This window comes from Lutra lutra, chromosome 5, assembly GCF_902655055.1.
Source record: "Lutra lutra chromosome 5, mLutLut1.2, whole genome shotgun sequence".
Taxonomy (NCBI): Eukaryota; Metazoa; Chordata; class Mammalia; order Carnivora; family Mustelidae; genus Lutra; species Lutra lutra.
Window position 1 is genome coordinate 8,206,920 of NC_062282.1, and position 21,815 is coordinate 8,228,734.

The 21,815-nt window shown below is 43.2% G+C and overlaps 1 protein-coding gene across 4 annotated transcripts in view; it reads left to right on the forward strand.

Annotated features, from left to right (window-relative positions):
- Positions 1-15,916, forward strand: part of MARCHF6 (membrane associated ring-CH-type finger 6) — an 80,490-nt gene extending 64,574 nt beyond the window's left edge. For all 4 annotated transcript variants that reach the window (XM_047731614.1, XM_047731612.1, XM_047731610.1 and 1 more), the window contains exons 22-26: positions 1,186-1,320; positions 7,149-7,238; positions 9,459-9,591; positions 10,643-10,778; positions 13,771-15,916. In XM_047731614.1, coding sequence (XP_047587570.1) covers positions 1,186-1,320; positions 7,149-7,238; positions 9,459-9,591; positions 10,643-10,778; positions 13,771-13,861 — 585 coding nt within the window. In that variant the 3' untranslated portion in view covers positions 13,862-15,916. The remainder of the gene's footprint in view (positions 1-1,185; positions 1,321-7,148; positions 7,239-9,458; positions 9,592-10,642; positions 10,779-13,770) is intronic.
- The last annotated feature ends 5,899 nt before the right edge of the window (positions 15,917-21,815 follow it).

Here is a 21,815-nt window from a genome sequence, read left to right on the forward strand (position 1 = left end):
CCTTTAATTTCACGTTCTATTACTAATTCAAGAATGTCTTGGCTAATGTGAACGTGTAGTAAGTAATGGAAATTATTATTCAATAAAGTATTTAGTTGCACGAAGGTGGGGAAAAATGTCAGTGTGGGATCATTGTCCAGGTGTGACTTATTGATTGATTGTGATGTTGGATAGTTCACTGCTTATGCCACTTCTTTCGTATAGCTCGTTTTGTATCTTAATTTAGATTTTCATTTCACTGGAAGGTTAGTATTAGTGTTGAAAGAAAATCACGAGATTTATTGCATACTGTGAACAAAGGGCTTTAATTACTATTTAATTCCACAAGATAATGGGACACGTAACCATATTTAAAATACAGAAGCCAGCTAATACCAGTTTCCCTTTGATATTCTTCTTTATCTGTAGTATGCCATATAAAAAAATCAAGTACTGTGTTTTCACCCTCATCATATCAGTCTCTTGTTGAAACAGACCTATGCACTGAGGCTACCTTAAGAAAAAGGGAGGTCCCCAGACATCAGAGCCACTCTAAAGAATCCTTTCTTCACCAGGATTCTGTAGTGATGCTTTCATAGTTTCTCTTTTTTTCTCTTTGTTTTGACTTTATTTTTATTTTGTGTTGCTTTGTTCAAATTCTAGAGCTCTGGCTCTAGCCATGTGGCTAATGGCTACCATAACACAGATGGAGGACATTTCTGTCATCATAGTGAGTTCTGTTGGACCATAGAGGGTTCTGGAGGGAGCCAGTTTGATCAAACTGATTAATTACCTTCTCTGGGATTATGCACAGCCTTCCTATGCCAGTCCACCTCAGGGGTCACAAATTGGAATAGGAGCTTGGGATAATCAGTAGCTCTTCTTGGACAAATAAAAGCCTGCCCCTGTGAATGAGATTGAGAAAAACAGCACAGCCACCTGATTAATATATGTAGTCAAGTGAATTTTGTAGAGTTTTATAGCAAAAATGCATAATAATTTCATGCTTCCATTATAGCTTGAGCTTGTATATACGTATTCAAATTTCATTTAATGGTGTAACGTAAAATGTATGTGTGGTAATAATATATTTGTTCTGCTAGGCATCGGGTTAAAGAAGAAAAATAAATTTCCAAATGGAATAAAGAGTTTAGCTAAATAAAAGTCAGAAAGACTCCCTAGTGACATGGCCTCGTTTCCCAATAGATCATGAAGACTTTGATAGTTGCTGTGCTGCTGGCGGGGGTTGTCCCGCTCCTGCTGGGGCTCCTGTTTGAACTGGTTATTGTCGCTCCCCTGAGGGTTCCCTTGGATCAGACTCCTCTTTTTTACCCGTGGCAGGTAAGTGCATGACTTTTGCTCATAATTTTTCTTTGTGGACTTGGAATCAGAAAAATCCTTGTTTTGTTTTGTTTTGTTTTTAAATGATTATAAGCGGTTTGTGTAGAAAAACTCCTTAATTTTTTCTATTGTAGGAACCTTATAAAATCGATTAAGTAATGCATCTTAATCTACTGTCTTCAAAATATGCAGGTCATATAATTCCTTTAAAAGGTCTTTATAGGTTAAAATGTCACTGTTGATTTAGGGTTCACCTGATATTTAAAGATACAGACTAACATGCATTGATCTTTCCACTTTTTAGTTAAGGTGAGAGCTCTTGCTTTGTTTAGGTTTGAGACTTTAAGTAGTAACTTAGAGTTTTTAAGTAATTATAGCATGTTTTCCCCAGAGTAATAGACTTATTGAAAAGAGCATTCTGACGGAAGCTATGTAGATCACAACAAAGATCTTAAAGCTAGTAGGGAAGAAAAATACTACTTGTCATTAGTATTTAGAGCCGGAAATTAGCATCACAGACTTCCGGTTCTTAAGAGATCCTAGGGGGAAGAGCTAGGCACCGACTTCAGTCATTCAGAGGCTTTTCAGCCTTCTTTGTTTCCTCACATATATGATAGTGAATTTATTAGAAATGAAAATTATGTGGGGTGTGTTTCCCTTCCTCTACTCTCCAGATGAAGAGCCTCCACAAAAACTTCATTTAACAGCACATATTTACGTTAGTGCTCGAATGTGTGCTACAACCCTGTCTTCTGTAACTCCCTCAGACGGAAATGAGGCCAGTGCAGGTACTTCTTTTCCGCCTCACAGGCTGGTGGCTGCTCTGTGACTGGGGCAAGCACAGGTTGCTGTGGCATCATGTGGGAGAGGTGTTTATCCTGGTTTGGGGAGCTGGGATTTGGTTCTCTGTAGGAGACAGTGTCTCGGACAACCTGGTAGAGTACAGAGGAGTGGGTAAGAAAGGAAGACGATATTCCAGGGAGGAGCGAGGGGGCCCACCATGTAGTGAGACAGGGCGTATGTGTGGAACTGCCTCAAACCCCTGTGTTGTCTGGATCAAACTCGGGGAGGAAAGTGGGAAATAAAGGGAGGTAATGAAGCCCATGTGATGTCTTCATGTAAGAGCCACATCGCAGTAAAGTCAGGTAGCGTCAGGGGTTCGAGGAAAGCTGTTTTTTACAGAATAAGGCCAGCTGACAAAAGAAAATCACTACTTTGCAATAGTTAATTAGCAAAATAAACGATTCCAGCACGGATGGCTGATCAGTGGATACGGAACCCATCAGGGGAAAGTTGATGGGTCTTCAGTTACTATTGCTGTCTAGCAAGTTACGTCAGGACTGTGTGGCTTAAAACAGCCATTTATCGTGTCCAAAGCATCTGCAGGCTAGAAATCAAGACAGGCCATATTGTCTTGTCTCTGCTTCATGTTACCTGGGGCCTCAGCTGCGAACACTCAGGAGCCCAGTGTGATTTGAGAGCTGAGCCAGGAATCCTTCAGAAGCATCCTCGCTCACCTGTGTTGTTGACATTGGTTGTTGGCTTCCCACCAGCTGGGTTGTTAGCTGTAGCTCCTGGATGTCCCTGGCCTTCCTCACAGCTTGGTAGTGTCAGGGTATTGGGATTCTTACACTGCACTTGAGAGAAATGAATGCCTCAGCTAACAGGGTAGGAGCTGCGCCACCTTTCACGACCTCATTTCAGAATTGCCACGGTACTGCGTTTTACTGCATTCTGTCGGCCACAAGCAAGGCGCGGCGGTTGGCCCGGAGTCAAGGGAAGGGGCTGTGGACCCCAACCACTTGATGGAGAAGAATTTGCAGGCATGTTTCAACACCACTACAGTGCAGAAGTAGTTAGTAGTTATTTGGATGGTGGCAAAGTGGCATCTTCAGGTTACTTGATATCCCAAAGGAAAACACAGCTTTACTTTGGAAGGAAGTCAGGCAGATGCTGCCTTGACCCAGTGGTCACTGCACATGCAGTAGATAGGTACTGTTTGCGTCTCGGTGTTACGCAGTGTGCCACACTGAAAAAGAGCAGGTAGTCCCCAATACCCAGGAGCTGGCCTGGCATCATCAGCTGGGCCTTGGTGTTCTTCTGTCTGGCAGGAACAATTTCACAGAACATCAGCATCACACAAGACCACTCTGTGACTGCGATGGAGCCAGACAGAAGCAAGACTCTTTCATGATCATGTCTGAACACAGGCAAAACATGAGCATTGTCCAAACCACAAAAATGAGAAAACCCCCATCATTGGCTGCTGCTTCATTCCCAGCTACTGTTTTGGCCTCAGTCAATCCCTGCTTCTGGATAGATTTAATAAGAGACCCAATATTGATTACCTCACTTTCTAAAGGATTGGACATAGAGCAAAGCCCTGCTTCCATAAATTTCTCTCTCTTCACCTCAAGCAAACTGAACTACTATACCATATACTATAATAAGCTCTCTCTCTGTCTTACTGAGCACCCCAACTTCCCCACACCATGTGTTCTTCCTCACTGCAGTGGGTAGTGACTGCAGCTGGCATGGTTACCTGTGTGTCCTTGGTGGTCTTGACAGTACCCAACATTGTCGTTTTGCCGAGTAACTGGAAGCTGTCCAGTTTTAAGAATATTTATGTATTATGACCTAGCAGTTTCACTTTTTCAGATCTGCTGCAAAGGAACATTTACATGTGTGCAGGAAGCACAGCCAAGGCTGTTTCCACCATGTCATTTTTTTTTTTTATATTGTCCAAAATTATAAGCAACCCAGATGTCCATCCGCAGAGAATGACTAAAGAAAGGTGATACATTTTTACTTTGGCCCTTAGTGCAGCAGTTAAAAGGAGTGCAGTGGAGCTGTGTGTTTTGCTGTAGGTAGCTCTCAGACATGTTTTTAAGTAGGAGAAATATTCTGGTTGTAGCTGGATATGAGCAGCATGGTATCCTTAAAATTCTGGATAAAACTCTAACATTTGAAAGAACAGTTTGCTTTTTCTCCATTCCTGACTCTTAGTTACTTGCCTTCCCTGTGTCAAGCAGTTGTAGCATTATGGAGACTAGACTCTCGGAATTCTAGCGGAGGAACTAGTGTTGTGTGTCCTATCCTGTCAGAAAGGATTGGATATATCAGTGGATCTTGAAAGAGCTTGAACCTGAGCAGACTGTGGACTTCCTCAGGTGAACATGAACCTCACCTGGGTGTATTCTAGACTCCCAAAGGCCAAAGGAAGGCTGAATTTGTGGGTCAAATCTTCCCTACCTGGGAGCCTGGGACAGTACAGAAGCCGCAGAGAGGATCTCACCATGTTCTCTGCAGGGGATTGGCACCTGCTCTCCCAAAGGTCTAAAGGGCTCAGAGGTCCTTTTGCAGCCCTTTAAGTTATACTTGGTCTGACCTGAGCCTCATCGAACCTCATAGAGAAACAGCAAATGCTTTATCTAGGGGGCTGCGCAGCAGCGACAGAAAGGCCAGGCAGAGCAGTCAGACCACGTCCCCTGTGACATGGAGCCGCTCCCCGAGCCATGAGTGTCCAGGCGGAAGAATGAGAACGCAGGTGATCAAGGGGAGTATGTGTTCGTGTGCACACGGTGGCAGTAAAACAGCGAAACTGTGATGCTGTATAGCGTGGGTCTCAGACATTCAGTAGCTGAACTGAAGATGTGGGTAGTCACCACTGAAGTTCAGATTGGGCTCCCGGAAGACCACTGCCGAGCACAGAGCAAAACTGAACAAGTTAGGACGTTACAGGAAAGGGTAAGGGTCTTGGAGAATACATCCAGGGGATTTAACGTCCCCTAATAAGAGCTCCAGAGTGCAGAAATGAGGCAGCATGGAATGAAATAGGAAAATTAAACTGAATTGAAAGTCCTGATTCTGTAGGTTAAAGGACTCATCAGATTTGGTGAAGTGGACATTGAGATGAAACTGATAAGAAAAACACATATTTGAGCATATCTTGGTAAGATTTCTGAATTCTAAAGGTAAGGAGAAGTCAAACTTCAAAAAAGAAGATCATACTGGTAATGGACTTTTTTCTGTAGCATCACAAGCCATCTAGCAGAAGAGCATCTATAGACCATTGAGTGGAAAGGGACAAAAACCAAGCTTCCTATAGCCAGGCAAAATGTCATTCAGCCATTGGTCTGTAGAGTGAAGAGCCGCTTTTAGGATGTGCAGGAATTCAGAGCATGTATCACCTTTGAGCCCGTTTGAAGAAGATGCTCAGAATCCTGGCCTGCTGGATCAGTAGATCAGAACATTAGCCTCGAGATGGCGGACAGCGAGAAGGAAAACCAGTGTGAGCAAAATCCGTATAAAAATGATACGATGTCTTTTCTATGGGATGTATATGTGTAGATACAGGTAAATACTTAGGGGGGAAATGTGGAGGGTACGTACCACTATTAGTAGTGGTCATTGCTGGGGAGGAATCAGGATTTAGGCTGGTGGTAGTCACAGAGGACTTCAGCCTTTACAAATGGTTTGGTTTTGTATAAGAATAGTTCAAGGGGTGCCAGGGTGGCTCAGTTGATTAAGCGTCTGCCTTCAGCTCAGGTCATGATCCCGGGGTCTTGGGATCGAGCCCCGCTTTGGGTTCCCTGCTCAGCGGGAAGCCTGCTTCTCCCTCTGTCACTCCTACTTATGTTCCGCCTCTCGCTGTCTCTCTCTGTCAAATAAATAAACAAAATCTTAAAAAAAAAAAAAAAGAATACATCTAAATATTACATGTTACTTTTTAAAAAAAATACATTAAGGGGCACCTGGGTGGCCCAGTCATTAAGTGGCCCAGGGTCCTGCACGTCAAAATCAGGGCTCGAGCTCCGCATTGGGCTCTCTGCTCAGCAGAGAGCCTGCTTCTCCTCCTCCCTCTGCCTGCTGCTTCCCCTACTTGTGCGTGCTCTCACTGTCAAATAAATACAACCTTTAAAAAATAATTAAATTAAAAACAACAACAACAACAACAACAAAAAACCAGACTCCAGGCTATGCAGGACTTTGTGTGCCCTGCTGAGGATTTTGGGGTTGTAAGCAGGGAATTGTCCTTGTGTGGTCTGATTTGTGCTTTAAGACGTCACATTGGGGGTGGGGGTGTTGGTGGCGATCGCGCTGGCTTCCTGGCGGAGCTGTGGCGTGGGCAGGCCAGAGGCCCAGTGGGGAGCCCGGTGTGGCCATGGAGGTTCTAGTAACAGTTCGGCAGTACTAGAGCTAGAAGCTCTCTGTGAGCCTTTGGGATAGTTTCTTTAGGCCAAACATGGCTCCACAGGCTTCTTCTGACACAGTTAGCTTGGCTAAAACCAACACGGCAGTCCAGGATGGTTGACAAAATAAAAATAATGGCGCTGTGTTATTTATTTGCCTGTCGAGATCTCCGTTAACATTGACACAGGTACCGTAAGTTTCTGAAAGATACTAGAATTTGTTTTGTTGGAAACACTGAGATTGAGCTTGGAGGGGTGGCGTGCAATTTCCCTGGATCTTCTGGCGTCTTCTGTAAAATTGTTACCGATCCCGCAGAACTGCTGTTTCGAAGTGAAGTATGCAAGAAAATGGTGTAGCCTCGATACTGGGTTTATTGCTGACGAGGAAAATCCGTTAAATGGGTTTTTTTCCCAGGGCGCCTAGGTAGCTCTGTCAGTTAAAGTAGACTCTTGATTTCGGCTCAGGTCACCATCTCAGGGTGCTGGGTTCGAGCCCCACAGGGTATCACAATATCAGGCTCCCTTCTCAGTGGGGGGTCTGCTTGTCTACCTCCCCCTCCCCCTCTCTGCCCCTCCCCTGCCCTCTCTCTTGCTCTCAAATAAATAAATCAATCTTAAATGGTTTTATTTCCCTAGGACTGGGCCCTTGGAGTCCTGCACGCCAAAATCATTGCAGCTATAACGCTGATGGGTCCGCAGTGGTGGTTGAAAACAGTAATAGAGCAGGTGAGCAGAGTCGGCTTTCAGGAGAGACTGGGGGTGGCGGAGGGTTGTGCTTGGCCATTGAATGCTTATGTTCCATATTTCCACCTTCCTGAGTTTCCTGCACATTTTCTCTAAGAAGCATATATAACTTTTTTTTTTTTTTAAGAAGATAGTTTGCTGTTTTATTGCCATGAATTTTCATCAACCACTCTTCTAAAATGTCCCTTGTCTGAAGTTTAACCAGTGGCTTAAAGTACCTAAAACCCTGTCTAAAGTAAGGCAAAAATTAGCCCATGTGCTTTCTTTTCAGGGCAGGAGTTGCGATGTAGACCAGGTACTCAGTTTTCTCAGTGTGTAGTCGAGTGAAGAGGTCCCTGCCCAAGACCGCAAGTGGACGGCAGGGGCGCCTGGTGGGTGTAGTCGGCTGAGCGTCCGGCTCTCGGTTTCGTCTCAGTCGTGACCTCAGTACTGAGAGACCAAGCTCTGTGTCTACCTCCACACTCAGTGCGGAGTCTCCTTGAGATTCTTTCTCCCTCTCCTCTGCCCTCTCACGTGTGCACACGCCCTCTCCCTCTCAAATAAATAAAGAAGTCTTCTTAAAAATAAGTAAAGGGCAGAAAAAAATAGATTGAAAAAGCAAAGCTGATACTGTATACCTGAAACTGATACAACACTATGTTGTTGACTAGAATTAAATTAAAAACTTAGAAAGTATGTATCCCAGAGCCTTAAAAAATAGTAAAAATAAAAAATAAAAACACCGATATTTAAAAAAAAAAAAAAAAGGCAGCACTTTTTGGGAATATTCTAGCTGCCTAGCACCTAAGACTGTTGTATTATGGACCTGTCAGACAGCGTGATCATTGTGGTGATAACCTTGAAAAAAGTAGATGGTGCTTCTGCACTCTGATAATAAGGCTGGAAAGTATGATAATTCACTTCAGGAAGATTTCTGTCTAACAGAACTAACGTAACAGATTTTGGTATGTATTACTTTAAATTTTAATTGCCTAGAAAATATATTTGTGGACAATCCTCTTATCTTTAGGTTAGTGCCAAATGAACTAGGTGTTGCAGTTCTGTAGCAGTAAAGGTACACTTCCTTTTAATGTATAGAAAATAAAGACAGTAGTTTTCAGCTCAGTATGCACAAGAAATTGTCAAAAAAATTCCTGACCCAGAGATTTCTGGAGATAGGGTGAGCCAGGGAGTTACTGTATGTTTACATGCGTCTCTCCACTTTGGGGTCTCCAGGTGAGACTCTGACCCTTGCGGAGGAGATAGAATAAAGGTTTAATCACAGTTGGAGGCTGTGAAACATTGTTGACCTTTGTAATATTTTGCTGTCTGATGCCTTCTTTTCTCCTGCATATGTGTAAGTTTGAGTAAAAGGATTGAGAAACACTGGGGTGCCTTGTTGCACTGATTTAAATGCATTTGGGGTAAGTAGGTTTCTTTGGGTTGGAAGCATGCCTTTGGAGGGCTAAGCTTATTGTCATGCACATCTGAGTGCTCTGGCCCCTTCTTGAGGGATTGGGTTGAGTTGCAGGGTCCTGTGACCGTGTCCAGGAGAAGTTCAGGTGCTGAGGAGAAAACAGGAACAGTACGCTTCTGTTTTGTCCTCCTCTGCATACCATCTTTATTTTCCGTTGTTCCCAGAGTTTCCCCACTTCCATTTGTTCTTTACCCTGAATTTCTGTTCATTAGAACTTTCTGGATAAGATGATGAAAATATTGTAGAAATTCTTGGAATTAAAAAAGAAGTTCACTGTAGAATTCTTTCACAAATCAAAAATATCTTTGATTGTCAAAATTTCATTTATACAGGCTTTTCAGAAATGTGTTTCCGATAAAATGAATGAATTTTTCAGAAAAAATGAACGATTAATACAGATCACTCTTACACAAGATATGTGTGCAGTTGTTTCAGATTATGTGGTCTTCATCTAACGTTATTGGATATCCTGGTATTGTATGGTGCAGGGCTCGTGTAGTTAGGATTCTAGATTGGAGTCTTATTTCATCCCTTAGCAGAGTTAACTACAAAGTCTAAGGAAGTAAATGCATTTCTGTAAAAACTTGTGAGCACCGTACTCATGTTTGTGTTCAAAATATGTCTTGAGTTTGGGAAAAATAACCAACAGATTAAACTTGCTGTGCCTTGGACTCAGTAGAGATTGCTCTGTTAATTGGAGGAATTTGTCCTGTATCCTTGTTCTGATTTTCTTCCTCATGTTTCAGGTTTATGCAAATGGCATCCGGAACATTGACCTTCACTATATCATTCGTAAACTGGCAGCGCCCGTGATCTCTGTGCTCTTGCTTTCCCTGTGTGTACCTTACGTCATAGCGTCTGGCATCGTTCCTTTACTAGGTGGGTAATGCTGGCTGGGGAGCTCGAGAGAGCACCTTTATGACACCATTGTATTATTGTCACTTCCTGTATCATAGGCTGTCTGGCTCCATCCCATTGATTTGTAAATATAAATCTAGCTAAAACAGTGATTTCAGAAGTCTGTTTTTCTTAGACTTGATAACTTAGGGCAAGATTTAGAGAATCATAAAGCTCTTTGGTATCGTTTTTTTTTTTTTTTTTTTTTTTTTTTTCCCTCTAGGCAGGTGAGGTGGTATTAACATTTACACTGTCCCCAAAATAGGAACAGATTTCCTTCAGGTTGTCTCCTGACTAGAAGTGCTATGGTCCCATACTTGTAAAATCAAGGGAAAATGTTATTATATTTAATTTTCAGAATGTTCTTTATCATAAAAGGAAAAGCAAAGAGGGGATGGTATTTAGCAATACCTCAGCAACTAGATATTATCAGTTGTGTGCGGAAGAGTCTCACAGGATCTTAAACACAGCATGTGTTGTGAGTGAGAAGCACAGAGTTTCCCCCTCCAGACCTTTCTCTTCTGAGTTCCCTATCTCAGTGACTAGTGTTATCATCCAACAGTCTGCATGAGTCTGAAACCTTGTAGGTCATCTGTGTCACCTCAGTCTCTGCCTTCCCTACTCAGGTGGTCCCGGGGTCCCACTGACCAGCCTCCAGAACCCATTCTTGAAGCCGGCACCTTGCCCAGGGTTCTCACCTTAACCACAGTGGCCTCCTATCTGGTTTCCCTAATTGGAAGCCACCAGCACTAATTCACTCTCCACAATGACCTTTCTCTTGAATGGGTCCCACTGTTCCTCTTCAGTGAACATCCTCTCATGGGTTCCCGCGTGGCCTTGAAGGCACCATCTTGCTCCTTGGCGTGTTCACGAGGCCCTTCGGGCTGCGACTGCTGCGCTCTGGCCTTGTGCCATTCATACAACGAGCTTGTGTTGCGGTTGGGCACCACCAGCCCCTTTTTCCTGGGAGAGGAACATGCTTTCATTTCACTGTCCTTCCACTGATGCCTGAGTTTGTCTTTTGGTTTTACAGGTGTTACTGCGGAAATGCAAAACTTGGTCCACCGGCGAATTTATCCGTTCTTACTGATGGTTGTGGTGCTGATGGGGATCCTGTCCTTCCAGGTCCGCCAGTTCAAGCGCCTTTATGAACACATTAAAAATGACAAGTGAGTCTAGACTTCATTCATCTAGCTTAAGATGTCTCCTCTATTACTTGTTATTTCTAATGTGATAAATAATAGTTGGGAAGAGTGCTCAGATTCTGGATATATTTTGAGGTAGAATTAACAGGATTCGCTAACAGATCGTGTGTAGGATGTGAAAGGGAATGTTATCAAGGACTCGGTTAGGCCAAGCAGCTGGCAATACAGAGTTGTCGTTCATGGAGGTGAAGACTGGGAGAAACTAGGAAGGTGAGGAAGACTTTTTATTTTATTTTATTTTTTTTAATTTTTTTTTTTTTTAAATTTGACAGAGAGAGAGAGATCACAAGCAGGCAGAGAGGCAGGCAGAGAGAGAGGGGAGGAAGCAGGCTCCCCGCAGAGCAGAGAGCCCGACGCGGGGCTCGATCCCAGGACCCTGGGATCATGACCTGAGCCGAAGGCAGAGGCTTTAACCCACTGAGCCACCCAGGCGCCCCATGGGGGAAGACTTTTTAAATGCCTGGTCCGAATAGTTTGTCTGCTTCCAAATGTTTTGGTCTGACAATCTGTTAAATAGTTGTGGATAAAAATAAGAAGCCTGCATGAGGACTCAGCCTGCCTCAGCCCTGCCTGCAGCCAGGGGCCCCTGGGGTGCTCTGGCCATTGCTGAGGGGGCTGTGAGGCCCCTGCAGAAGCATCTTGGGCCTGTCCTTGGGGGATGGGATGCTCTGTGACCTGACCTTAGTGAGAGACGGACGGTGGCTGAGGGAAACACCTTCCGGGGATAACGGTCCTCTGACCTTCCGTGTCCTGACAGAAAGCTGAATCCTCTTCTGCTTTCATGGTGTCCAGCAAGGAGAGGAGGTTTGTAACTCTCCATCCAGGTTTGCCTGCAAAGTTGAAGTGTACACGTGCCGTCTCGTGTCACTGTTAACAACACCTCCATTTTTTTGTGAGTTTGTCCCAGTTTCGACAGCACATTCTGTGGTCAACTTCTTTACTCTGAGGATTCTTAAGAGTTTTTAAGAATGAGATTGAGGGTGTTAAGGCTTTTCCAGAGTATTTATTGGCAGTGAAAATACAAGTACACTTAGGCGGTCAGGGTATAAAATTCTGTCCACCACAAAAGAACAGAGGAGGGTGGGGTGTAGGTGATGAATGTCAGTTTGTGTCACTTCCCTTGTTTAGGCTGATGAATGAGTTCTGCGGGCAGGAAGCAAACACGACACAGCCTCGGCTTCTGATGCTTCTTCAGGGCTTGTCCCTCGCCCTGCTCGGCTGCCCCCATGTCCTTTCCCTCCACCCTCCCAACCTTTCTTGTTATTTTCTGCAGCCCAGTGTACTGTTTCCTCTCTCCCCATTTGTTCCTTCATGTAGAAAACTCGGAGTTTGGGCCCGCTGGAGGCCATGTTGTGGGGTGTGCGTGGGGCCGGCTGGGGCAAGAGCGGTGCTGAGCATCAGGGAAAGCAGGGATGGGCTCGGAGTCTCCTTTTGCTGCCGCTGCGTTACTTTTTGGTCTTGGGCAAGTTGATTTATACCACGTCTCTCATACCAGTGGAGATTGCTTATTCGTTGCCATCATGCTAACCCCACTCTTTACATGACTTGGTATGTTTTGTGATGACGTGTATGTCAGGTAGAGCCATGTGTGTTACGTTAGCGTCTGTTCAGTTATTGTTTAAAACATACGTAATATCCACACAGTTTAAAACTCCACTGGCTGGTTGGGGAGCAGTGTGGAAAGGAGTAGTTAACTTCTGGAGAAGAATTGGTAAGACAGAAAAAGTATTAAACAGTAGGATCATGGATGAAGCAGCAGTAGGATTAGCGAAATGTTTGAAAAAGTGACATGTTAAGCTACTTGGCATAAACTGCAAAAAGATCTCATTAGGCTCATTTTTGCTGTTCGGAAAGTGGGATGTGACAGTCAAGGTGGGAAAGGTAATGGTGAAGAGTGAAAGTTACTACCCCGGGTCTTTAGCACATGCCAGGTCTTTGTGGCCATGGTTTTTGTATGCTTCCTGCTCCTTACAATGAGCACGGGACACGGTACTGTTGTTCTTACTTTACTGATGAGTAAACTAGGTCTCAAAGACCCAGCTCCGGGCCACCCTGTCACAGGTGGGCTGCACTCTCGCGCTCTCGCACTCTTGCCCACTGGCTGAGGACTAACGGGGCACTCTGGAGTCTGCAGTGCTGACCCCAGATGGGCATCTGTTAGCCCAGCCTCCTGGAGCTCGTTGACACTGTCAGCTTGGTCACCCACTGTCCTTCGAGGGTCAGCCAGGCTGCAGGCCGTTCCCATTTAGTGAAGCACGCCACTGCTTCTCCGCAACTGCCGCTGTCGTCCTGGGGCTGTGGTGTCTTGTCATTTCAGCCATGGTCACTCTGTCTCTAGTTCTGCAGCCCTGCACCTTCTGTCCTGTCCTCCCTCTCATCCCAGCACGTGAGTTCTGGCACCACAGCCTCCTGCCTTCCGTCCCTTGCGTATGCTCACCTCTCCGCCATCTCCCCTCCGCCCTCCTTGAAAACTTTGCCCTTTGATTTCTCCTTTCTCTAGAGTTAGAGCTTTTCTGGTCTGCTTGCCTCCCTACCCAGCTTTCCGAAGGTCATATTTCTAGTCTGTTTCTTCAGATCTGTCCACTGAGCTGTTTTATAAAATGTCTGTAACAGGTAACTCCCCTGAACAAGCTTACTGTGCCTTACCTCCAGGTGTGCTAGTTTGTGAGAAACCCCTGACGTACGGACCGGAGCCTGTGTCCAGTGCCCAGCATCCGAAACCTTCTGACGTTTGCCGTTCTCCTGCTTTTCCCACTAGCCGACGCCTCACCATGAGGTGCCTGCTGGTGTACCGTCTGCAGGTGTTCGTTCTAGAGTCCTCTTCCACCCAGCTGACCACGGAAGGGTTTTAAGTGAGAGTGATCTGATTTGCATTTAAAAACTGGCTGGTCTTAGGAAGGATGTTTAAATATGTAAGATCGTATAAGAGAGTAACCACCCTGTTTTTACAACCTAGATACCTTGTGGGCCAACGCCTCGTGAATTATGAACGGAAATCTGGCAAACAAGGCACATCTCCGCCACCTCCACAGTCGTCCCAAGAATAAAGTGGTTGTCTCAACTACCTTGACCTTCCCCTTGCCTTTACGTGTCCTTTTTTGTGGACTTCTCTCTTTGGAGATTTTTCCCAGTGATCTCTCAGCATTGTTTTTAAGTTAACTGTGTTTGACTTGCGTTCTCAGCATTCAGAGAGCGGCAGTGCAAGGCTCTGCTGCCCTTCCTGCATCTTCCGACATCATAGCTGTCTGAGATCTGTACATGTGTAAATAGAAGTTCCTGGATACCCTAAAACCTTGGATTAAACAGAATGTGCATTGTACATCTTTAAACAAAATGTATATTAATTTATTAAATCTAGTTGTCACTTTATTTTGGACCTGCTGTGATCTTGACAGGAAATGTGCCACAGAGCCGTAGTGCAGAGGCAAGACATTTTCATGACGTCTCTTGGAGCGCAGTACCATGGTGTTCCTAGCAGTTCTTATTAAGTAAACTGTACATTCTGTCTTTCTTGGCTGTTCAGACCTTACCAAGAACTTGAAAGGAAACAAGTAGAAATCAGCAGTGGAGTGTCTGTGGTAAGAGAACATGAACTCTGCTTCACTGTCAATCGTTTTTTGGAAGTTATTTTGTATAACACCAAAGCTGTTGTACATTTTCTACTGCCTGATTTTTTTTCATGTGTCTGTGTTTATAATATTGTATAGTATCTTGTGCTAGGTGAGGAAATTATTTTTAATTTTGATAATTTAATATTCCTAGTGATCAGCATTAGGGGGTTGGGTTTTTGTGCTTGTTAGGGGCATGTCTATATTTAGAGAAAACAAGTCTACGAGAACATTTTCATTAGTTCCCTCCAACCCCCCTTTTCCATGCACAGCTGTCTTCTTTTCCTTTTTGGAAACAATGGCCAAAAGTCATGCAGGATCACAAGTCTTATAAAATAACATCACCAACAATGCATCATACTGGAATTAGAACACACTGAGATGTTTCTTCAATGTGGATGTGGTTTGTGGCCTTCGACCAGCAGCATTAGAGAAGACTGGTTAAAAACACCTGGTCCTGCTGGTTAGTGCACCGTTGGGGGAGGGTGAAGAAGTACATTTTTCCTAGTTTTCCATGAGTACATCCCAAAGTTTCTAGAACTTTGTGTTTACAGACTAGAACTACAAATGAAACCAACTTGATTTTGCTTGTCCAGAATTAAGCTGGCTTGAGCTGGCCTTTTAACATAGGAGTAAAGAATGTCTTTCATTGGGTATGTGCTATAAAATCTCAGAAAACTGGACACTTATAAATCTGGTTTCCCCTTATAACCAAAGCTTCAAGTAAGCAGTTTAGAGAAATGGAACAGTTGGGCAATGATCCAAGTATTTAAAGGGAATGGTAGAGTGTAAGGATGGTGTTTGTTTGCTTTTGAATGATAACCAAAAGTTCTCAGAGAAAATGGATAGCATAGGTCTTCAGGAACTCTTAAAGAGTTTCCATATAGTATTAAAATGTCTATATACTCTAATCTGAAGATTTTTTAAATATTGAAGTCTGCTAAGCATAAGCTACCAAAAAAAGCAAACGTGTTCTGGTTGTTTTACATTTCAACAGTTTTTCCTGAAGTGGTGATTACTTTACTTTAAAAATACATTTTAAAACATCAGTATCAAAAAAAAAAAAAAAAAAGCTTGACATAGGGTTCAGTGTTACACTTTTTGGCACTTTGTAGCAGTCCTTTCTCTTATATTTGAAATAAGGTCTTTGCTAGCCCTACCTTTACTTAGAAATTTAGTCCTACTTTAAAAAATTAGGAGCATTTTAAAATGTAATGCCACCTGTTGTGGTATGTCTATATAAATTGTTCTCTTTGGGAGAAAAATATCAATTGGGCATATAATTTGATTATATTAATTTAGTTTCTTTTTTAATTTTTCAGAGAATTTGTAGATCTTGATATAAAGTCATTGAAACATTTATCTGTTTTACTGGGGGGAGATCTAGGCCGATACCATAAAGGATGAAAAATTGTTATGCTACAGAATTTTAAATGAATCTTACCAGGTATTTTGTAAAAAAATCCAAACAAAAGAAAAAAAAGCAAAAAACACCAAACCAAACTTACATATATGAATGTGTATGAATGGTGAAAAGTTGCCCTCCATTTCACTGGCGATAATTTTATCTTGTACTTAAGGATTTCCTCTTGGTTTTCAGTTGTGCTCTGTACTTTTTTCGATCAGATGAATACTTCGTAAGGAAAGCATTTGCTGGCATAATATTTACATGGGTGGCATCAGGATTTTATTATTAACCAGGAGTCTTACAAACATTTTAAACCTCTAGTTCAGAAAGGGCTAATATTGCTGCCCTTCTTCCTGTAGATTTTTTTTTTTAATAATAGCGTAGTTTTGCTTCATTTTACATTGGGCTAAAACAGTCTTTAAGAAAGTTAATTAGGAAAGACCTTTCTGCTTTATTTTTAACTGTTTCTAAATTGGAGACAAATCAACATTTGGGAGTTAGTTCCACATGACCAGTTATCAAATGGTCATAGTATGAAGTGTGCATTTGTTCCTTATCAGCAAATTATGTTTGATTTTTAAACTATTAATACTAATAGTTGAGCCGAAAACTGAAGAAAAATCCCAGTGTGATGTTTATGTATAGCTAGCCTTAAAAAGTTCCATGTTTTAGGGGATTTTTTTCCCTGTTTGCTGGGAAAACAGTGGAAATTGGACATCTCAATTCCAGATGTAAACAAAAAGCAGTTTTTATTTCAACATCTAATATAGCTGTTATTACTGTGGATTCTTGTCTGTATTTTTTCTTTCCCTTATTCAGGTAATAGAGAATAACTTTCTTAAATGATCTGGTCTTAGAGATGTCATTTCTGTATTGGCAATTGCTATTATTAAAGTGCAACTCTTAAATTGAGGTTGAATTTATGACTTTTTAAAATAGAGTGGACATTTCTCCACTGTATTGTGAGCAGCCCCTACCCCCGTACACATGCGCGCACAAGAGTGTAGCGCGAGTCTAAGAACACTGGCACTTTTCACCTTCGCAGGTTAGCTCCTTATTGTCACTTTCAGGATTGAGTATTTTAAGTTCTCTCCTTACTGTGATTTTAATTGTAAAATTAAATGATTATGTTTAAAAGACTCCTTTAGAATGTTGCCTGCTCAGTTCCCATGGAGAAGAGACAAAAGTAAAATGTCTTACCACCAAAGTATTATTAAAAACCTTGTGTGTGGAAGTCCTCTGAATCCCTCAGTTGGGCTGTCTGTATCTCATTAATTTACCCTTGGGCCCCCCTTTTCCCTCTCACCCTCCTAACTGCCCTGTGTCATTTTTAAAAGCAGCCATTTTGAGTAAGGGTTTCATTCAAGTCTCCAGCAATACGCTCGGCATGAATACAACGAAGTTGGGACAGTGTGTGTCGGTTTTCAGTCCCATCTGTTCTGTATGAGTGCCTCATTCTGTCATGAGAGTAGAGTAGTACCGTAAATGGAAATGTTGTGACTGTAAGGCCTAGGAATGACTGTCTTCGAGGATAAATAGAACACTTAGTTATTTGGGACTTAAGTTTTTTATTAAAGCAAAAACCTTAGATACCCAGACCAATTTTATGTGTATATATTCTTTAAAATGCTCCCTTTTTTATGTGGTTGTTTGTTGCCTTCTAAGTCAAGAGAACAAAATTGAATAAAGTGAATGTTAGTTGTAGCCTAGATTTTTGGTTTGTTTTTGCTTTGTTGCAAGATTGCTTCAGAGTTAGAGAAATGTGCATTATTAATCAGCATATATAGATGATCTAGGTATTTTTTAATATAATAGTTACATGAGAAAAAGAACTGAGTTACCTGTATTCCTCTATTCTGTTCTGAGTTTTAAAGTATATTTGCAGAGAACACATCCCTTTTGCCTTGTCCTCTCACCGTACCAGTAGACCATCATCACTAGGAATAGTGAAGGCCCTCTTCCCAGCTGCTGGCAAGATGCTACCCATTTCCGCACCTGTTTACAAGACCCATGTGCCAAAGCCTCACCAGGTTTCCTCTTTAAGTGGATACTTGGAATGGAGGAAAACCAATCAAGTCCATTTTATGTAGTTGATCGTGAATCTCAGAGAAAAACGAAAGTATTGCATCAGGCTTTTTTTGCTTCCCGTGTGCCCCATGTGAACAGATCCTTTCGTTTCTAGGTTCCAAACTTTCTTTTTTATCAAGTGCATTTGTATTTTCAGTGCAGCAGTGGTAGGTGAAATGCTATTTGAACCACAGGGCATCTATAATCTGTGATTTTGAAGTTTCACAGCAAAGGAAATGGCATGGTGAATCTCAGAAAGTGGCCAGTAATTCCCCCTCGCACCCCGCAGTGTATAGCCACTCTTTTTGCAAACAGAGCACTGATAGCACGAGTGGGTTAAGGGTCTGAGGGAGCTGACCTCTCCCTCCTCCTCCCACAGTGTTCGGTTTGGGGGTCTGCTTTCTTTCCCACACTTTTCTGAGCACTCTAGTTGAATCGAGGTACGGTGTCTGCCTTCAAGGAAACCCTTAGAGTGGAAAAGGCCAGAAAAACAAGCAGAAGGTTCTAGTCCAGGTATGACTAGAATGTCCTGAGGAATGCAGAGCCGGGTCCCCCTGGACACTCTGTACTGTGCCCCGCCATAGCCAGGAGCCTGGGGAGAGGAGGTCCCCTTTCCAGTGCTTTATACGGTTCAATCTTCTTTTTGAAATTTCTCTTTTCACATGAGTAACAGTACGGTGTCTGTCTCTGTGCTGTTTAGTAACTCTTTCAAGAAACCTCACAATGCCGGGAACCCCGTGCAGTCACTCCTCGGTTCTTTGCTCAGTTGTAGCAGTTTCCTGGCGGGTTTACAGACCCACAGAACCGATGGAGCGGCACAGAGTCCGGAAGTAGACCCCCGTGTACGTGGACGGTTGATGCTTGAAGGTGTGGAAGTCAAACAGGGGTGCTGGAGTAATTGGACATCCACACGTGAAATTAAAAACTGATCCATATCTCAGTATATGCAAAAATTACCTCAGAATGGATTGTATTCCTAAGCAAGAAACCTCCAGCCAAGTAACTTCTGGAAGCAAAAGGGGAAAATGTTCAGCCTTGGGTAAGGCAAAGATTTAGATTAGATATGAGCAAAAGCACAGTCCAAAGGAGAACAAGTTGATAAGTTGGACGTGTCCAAGACTGAAAGTGTGTGCTCTGTGATACATGCTGTTTAGGGGACAGCAACCACAAACCAGCCGTGGACTGGCAGGAATTAACTCGCGAAACATTTCAGATAATAGACATGCATTCAGAATAGACATGTCTCAAAACTCAGTAGTTTTAAGAAGATCCATTTGCCCATTTTTTTAAAATGGGCAAAATATTTAAACACTTCATTCAAGAGGATACACAGATGGCAAATAGGCACATGAGAAGCTAGCTGTTAACATAACATAACCAGCCGCTAGGAAGATGCAAATTAAAACCACAAGTTACCACCACATATCTGTTAGAACAACTAAAATTAAAAATACTCTTCCGTGTGTGTGTTGGTGAGGATGTGAGGAACTGGAACTCTTACCCTCTCCTGGAGGGAAAGTGAAGTGGTATAAACTCCTTTGGGAAATAGCTGGGCAGTTTTGAAACCATTACAGTGAGTCCTTAGCACTCCTCGTTACTGACCAAGCAGGGAGTCAGTCCGTACGATGACTCATACATGAACGTTCCCCGTAGCTCTGTCTGTAATAGCTCAAGGCTGGAAACAGTCCGCACGCCCATCCGCAGGTGAATAAACAAATGATCCTGCAGTGAGATACTGTTCAGCAATAGTAAAAATAAATAACTTGACACACGCAGCATGGACAAGTCTCAGTGCTAAGGGAAAGCAGACCTACCAATCGGTGGGAAGGGGCTCGGAGGGATTTCAAAGGGGCATAAAGACATGGATTGATGTATTCATTATCTCGATGTGCTTCTGGTTTGACATGCACACATAGGTTAAATTGTACATTTTAAAGTTGTGCAGTTCATTGCATGTCAGTTACATCCCAGTTTCAAAAAGGAATACCAGCGTATTACATGCTCTTTAAAGGATCATTTCATACTTTATCTTTCTTCAGAGTGCCCCCTTCTCTCTCACTTTGGGCTGCTGAGTTCCTTTCCGTCTCACCAAGAAGACAAAGCAATCAGAACAAGTCTTCACAGGTTCACTTTGTCGTATTTGCCGTCTTACCTGCACCTGTGCCCACGCGCTCACCAGGCTGTGCAGGCTGTGCGCATCGCCTCCAGCAAGCACACTCTGTATGCACACTGCCCCCGGGCCCACGTGCGATCCCTGGGTCCCCCACCCTGTGCACGCTCACTAGGCCACAGTACTCAGCTGCCCCGAAGCACTGCTCTGCACTTCTCCCTCTCCCTCACAGTGCTGTCGGGTCGTTCCCATCATTTCAGATGTTGCGTCATTTGGGAAAATCTCCACCCCACTAATTCCTTCAACTGTTCCATTTCACGTTCCTTTCCAACAAAGCCCTTCAAACAGTTCTCTGTACTCTTTCCAGTTTTTCCTCTCCTTTTCCAGGCCTGCTACAATCAGGTGTTTGCTCCACCGTGCTCTGGAACTGCTCCCGTAAGTCACAAATTGGCCACCACTAATTGACGTGGTTCCCTCTCAGCTCTCACCTGAAATGGGTGGTTCCTCTCTTCAGTGAAACCATTTTCCTGGTTGTCAGGACACAGCGTTCCCCTCATTTCCTTCCTGCCTGTCTGGATTCTCCTTTCCAGACTCCGTCGCTGACCCTCCTATCCTGTCAGCCCAGCCCAGCGGGGACCTCTGTTCTACCGACACCCATTAACTTGGTGATCTAACTCTCTCTCATGGTCTTAAAGGCCATCTTGTATGCTGATCACTCACGTATTTATTTACTCCAGGCATGTCTGCACGCCTATCTATGTAGACTCTTCCAGACATCCCAAACTTAGCAGGCCCAAAACAACTCATGATGCTCTTACCCCAAATCTATTTTCTCGAACGTCCCCATTTCAGTTGGTAAGCAATTGGATGGATTCAAGTTGCTAGATTAAAATTGTTGCTAATACCTTTGGCACTTGTTTTTCTCCCACACTTCTCATCAAATTGGACAGCAAGTCTTCAAAAATGAATCCGATTCTGGCTATGTTGCACCCTCTACTGCTACCTTCCTGGCACAAAGCACCATCGTCTCTCTCCTGTCCAGGCCACTGGCAGTTTCTCCTGAGCTCCCGGCCTCTGCCCACGCTCTCTTGTCTTTATTCCAGTTATTTTCAACATGGGATGCAGAGTGATCATGTTCGGATCTAAGATCACAATAGTCCTCTACTCAGAGAGCTAACCATCACACTCAAGAGTCCCAAGTTCACAATCACCTTCCTGTGCTCCAGGCAAGCCTCCTTGCTTCTAGAACAGGTCAAACCTCAGGGCCTTTGCACTTGCTGCGCCTTAATATTCTTCATCTAGGCTCTTCATTTTGTACTGAAGTGTCATTCTTGGGCTTATCTAAAATTGCAGGAACTGGGGCATTCCTGACTCTTCTGCTGTGTCTTATTTCTCATATGTTTTAAGATATGGTTTTCCTGTCCTCCTTATATTTGTATCTTTTCCCCCACTTAAATGTAAGTGATTTTTTTTTAACTATTTGGGGATTACTACTATATTTCAGAACAGTTCTTGGGACATACTTAACATTCAATACTGTTGAATAAATAAATGGATGAATCAGAATCAAAATAATGTATATATGGTTAAAATAAAACCTGAAAGTCATGTGCCATTCTCCAGAAGTAACCACTGTCAGGAGTTTAGTGTTTGCTTCCAGAATGTGCTATGGGCAAACATACATTCACAGACTCTGCTCTGTGGGGTGCTTTTTTTCGCTTTATATTTCATGAACATCTTGTAATGTCAATACTTAAGTAGCTACCTCATTTATAAAATTCTGGCTGAATTCTGTTGTGTGGATAAGA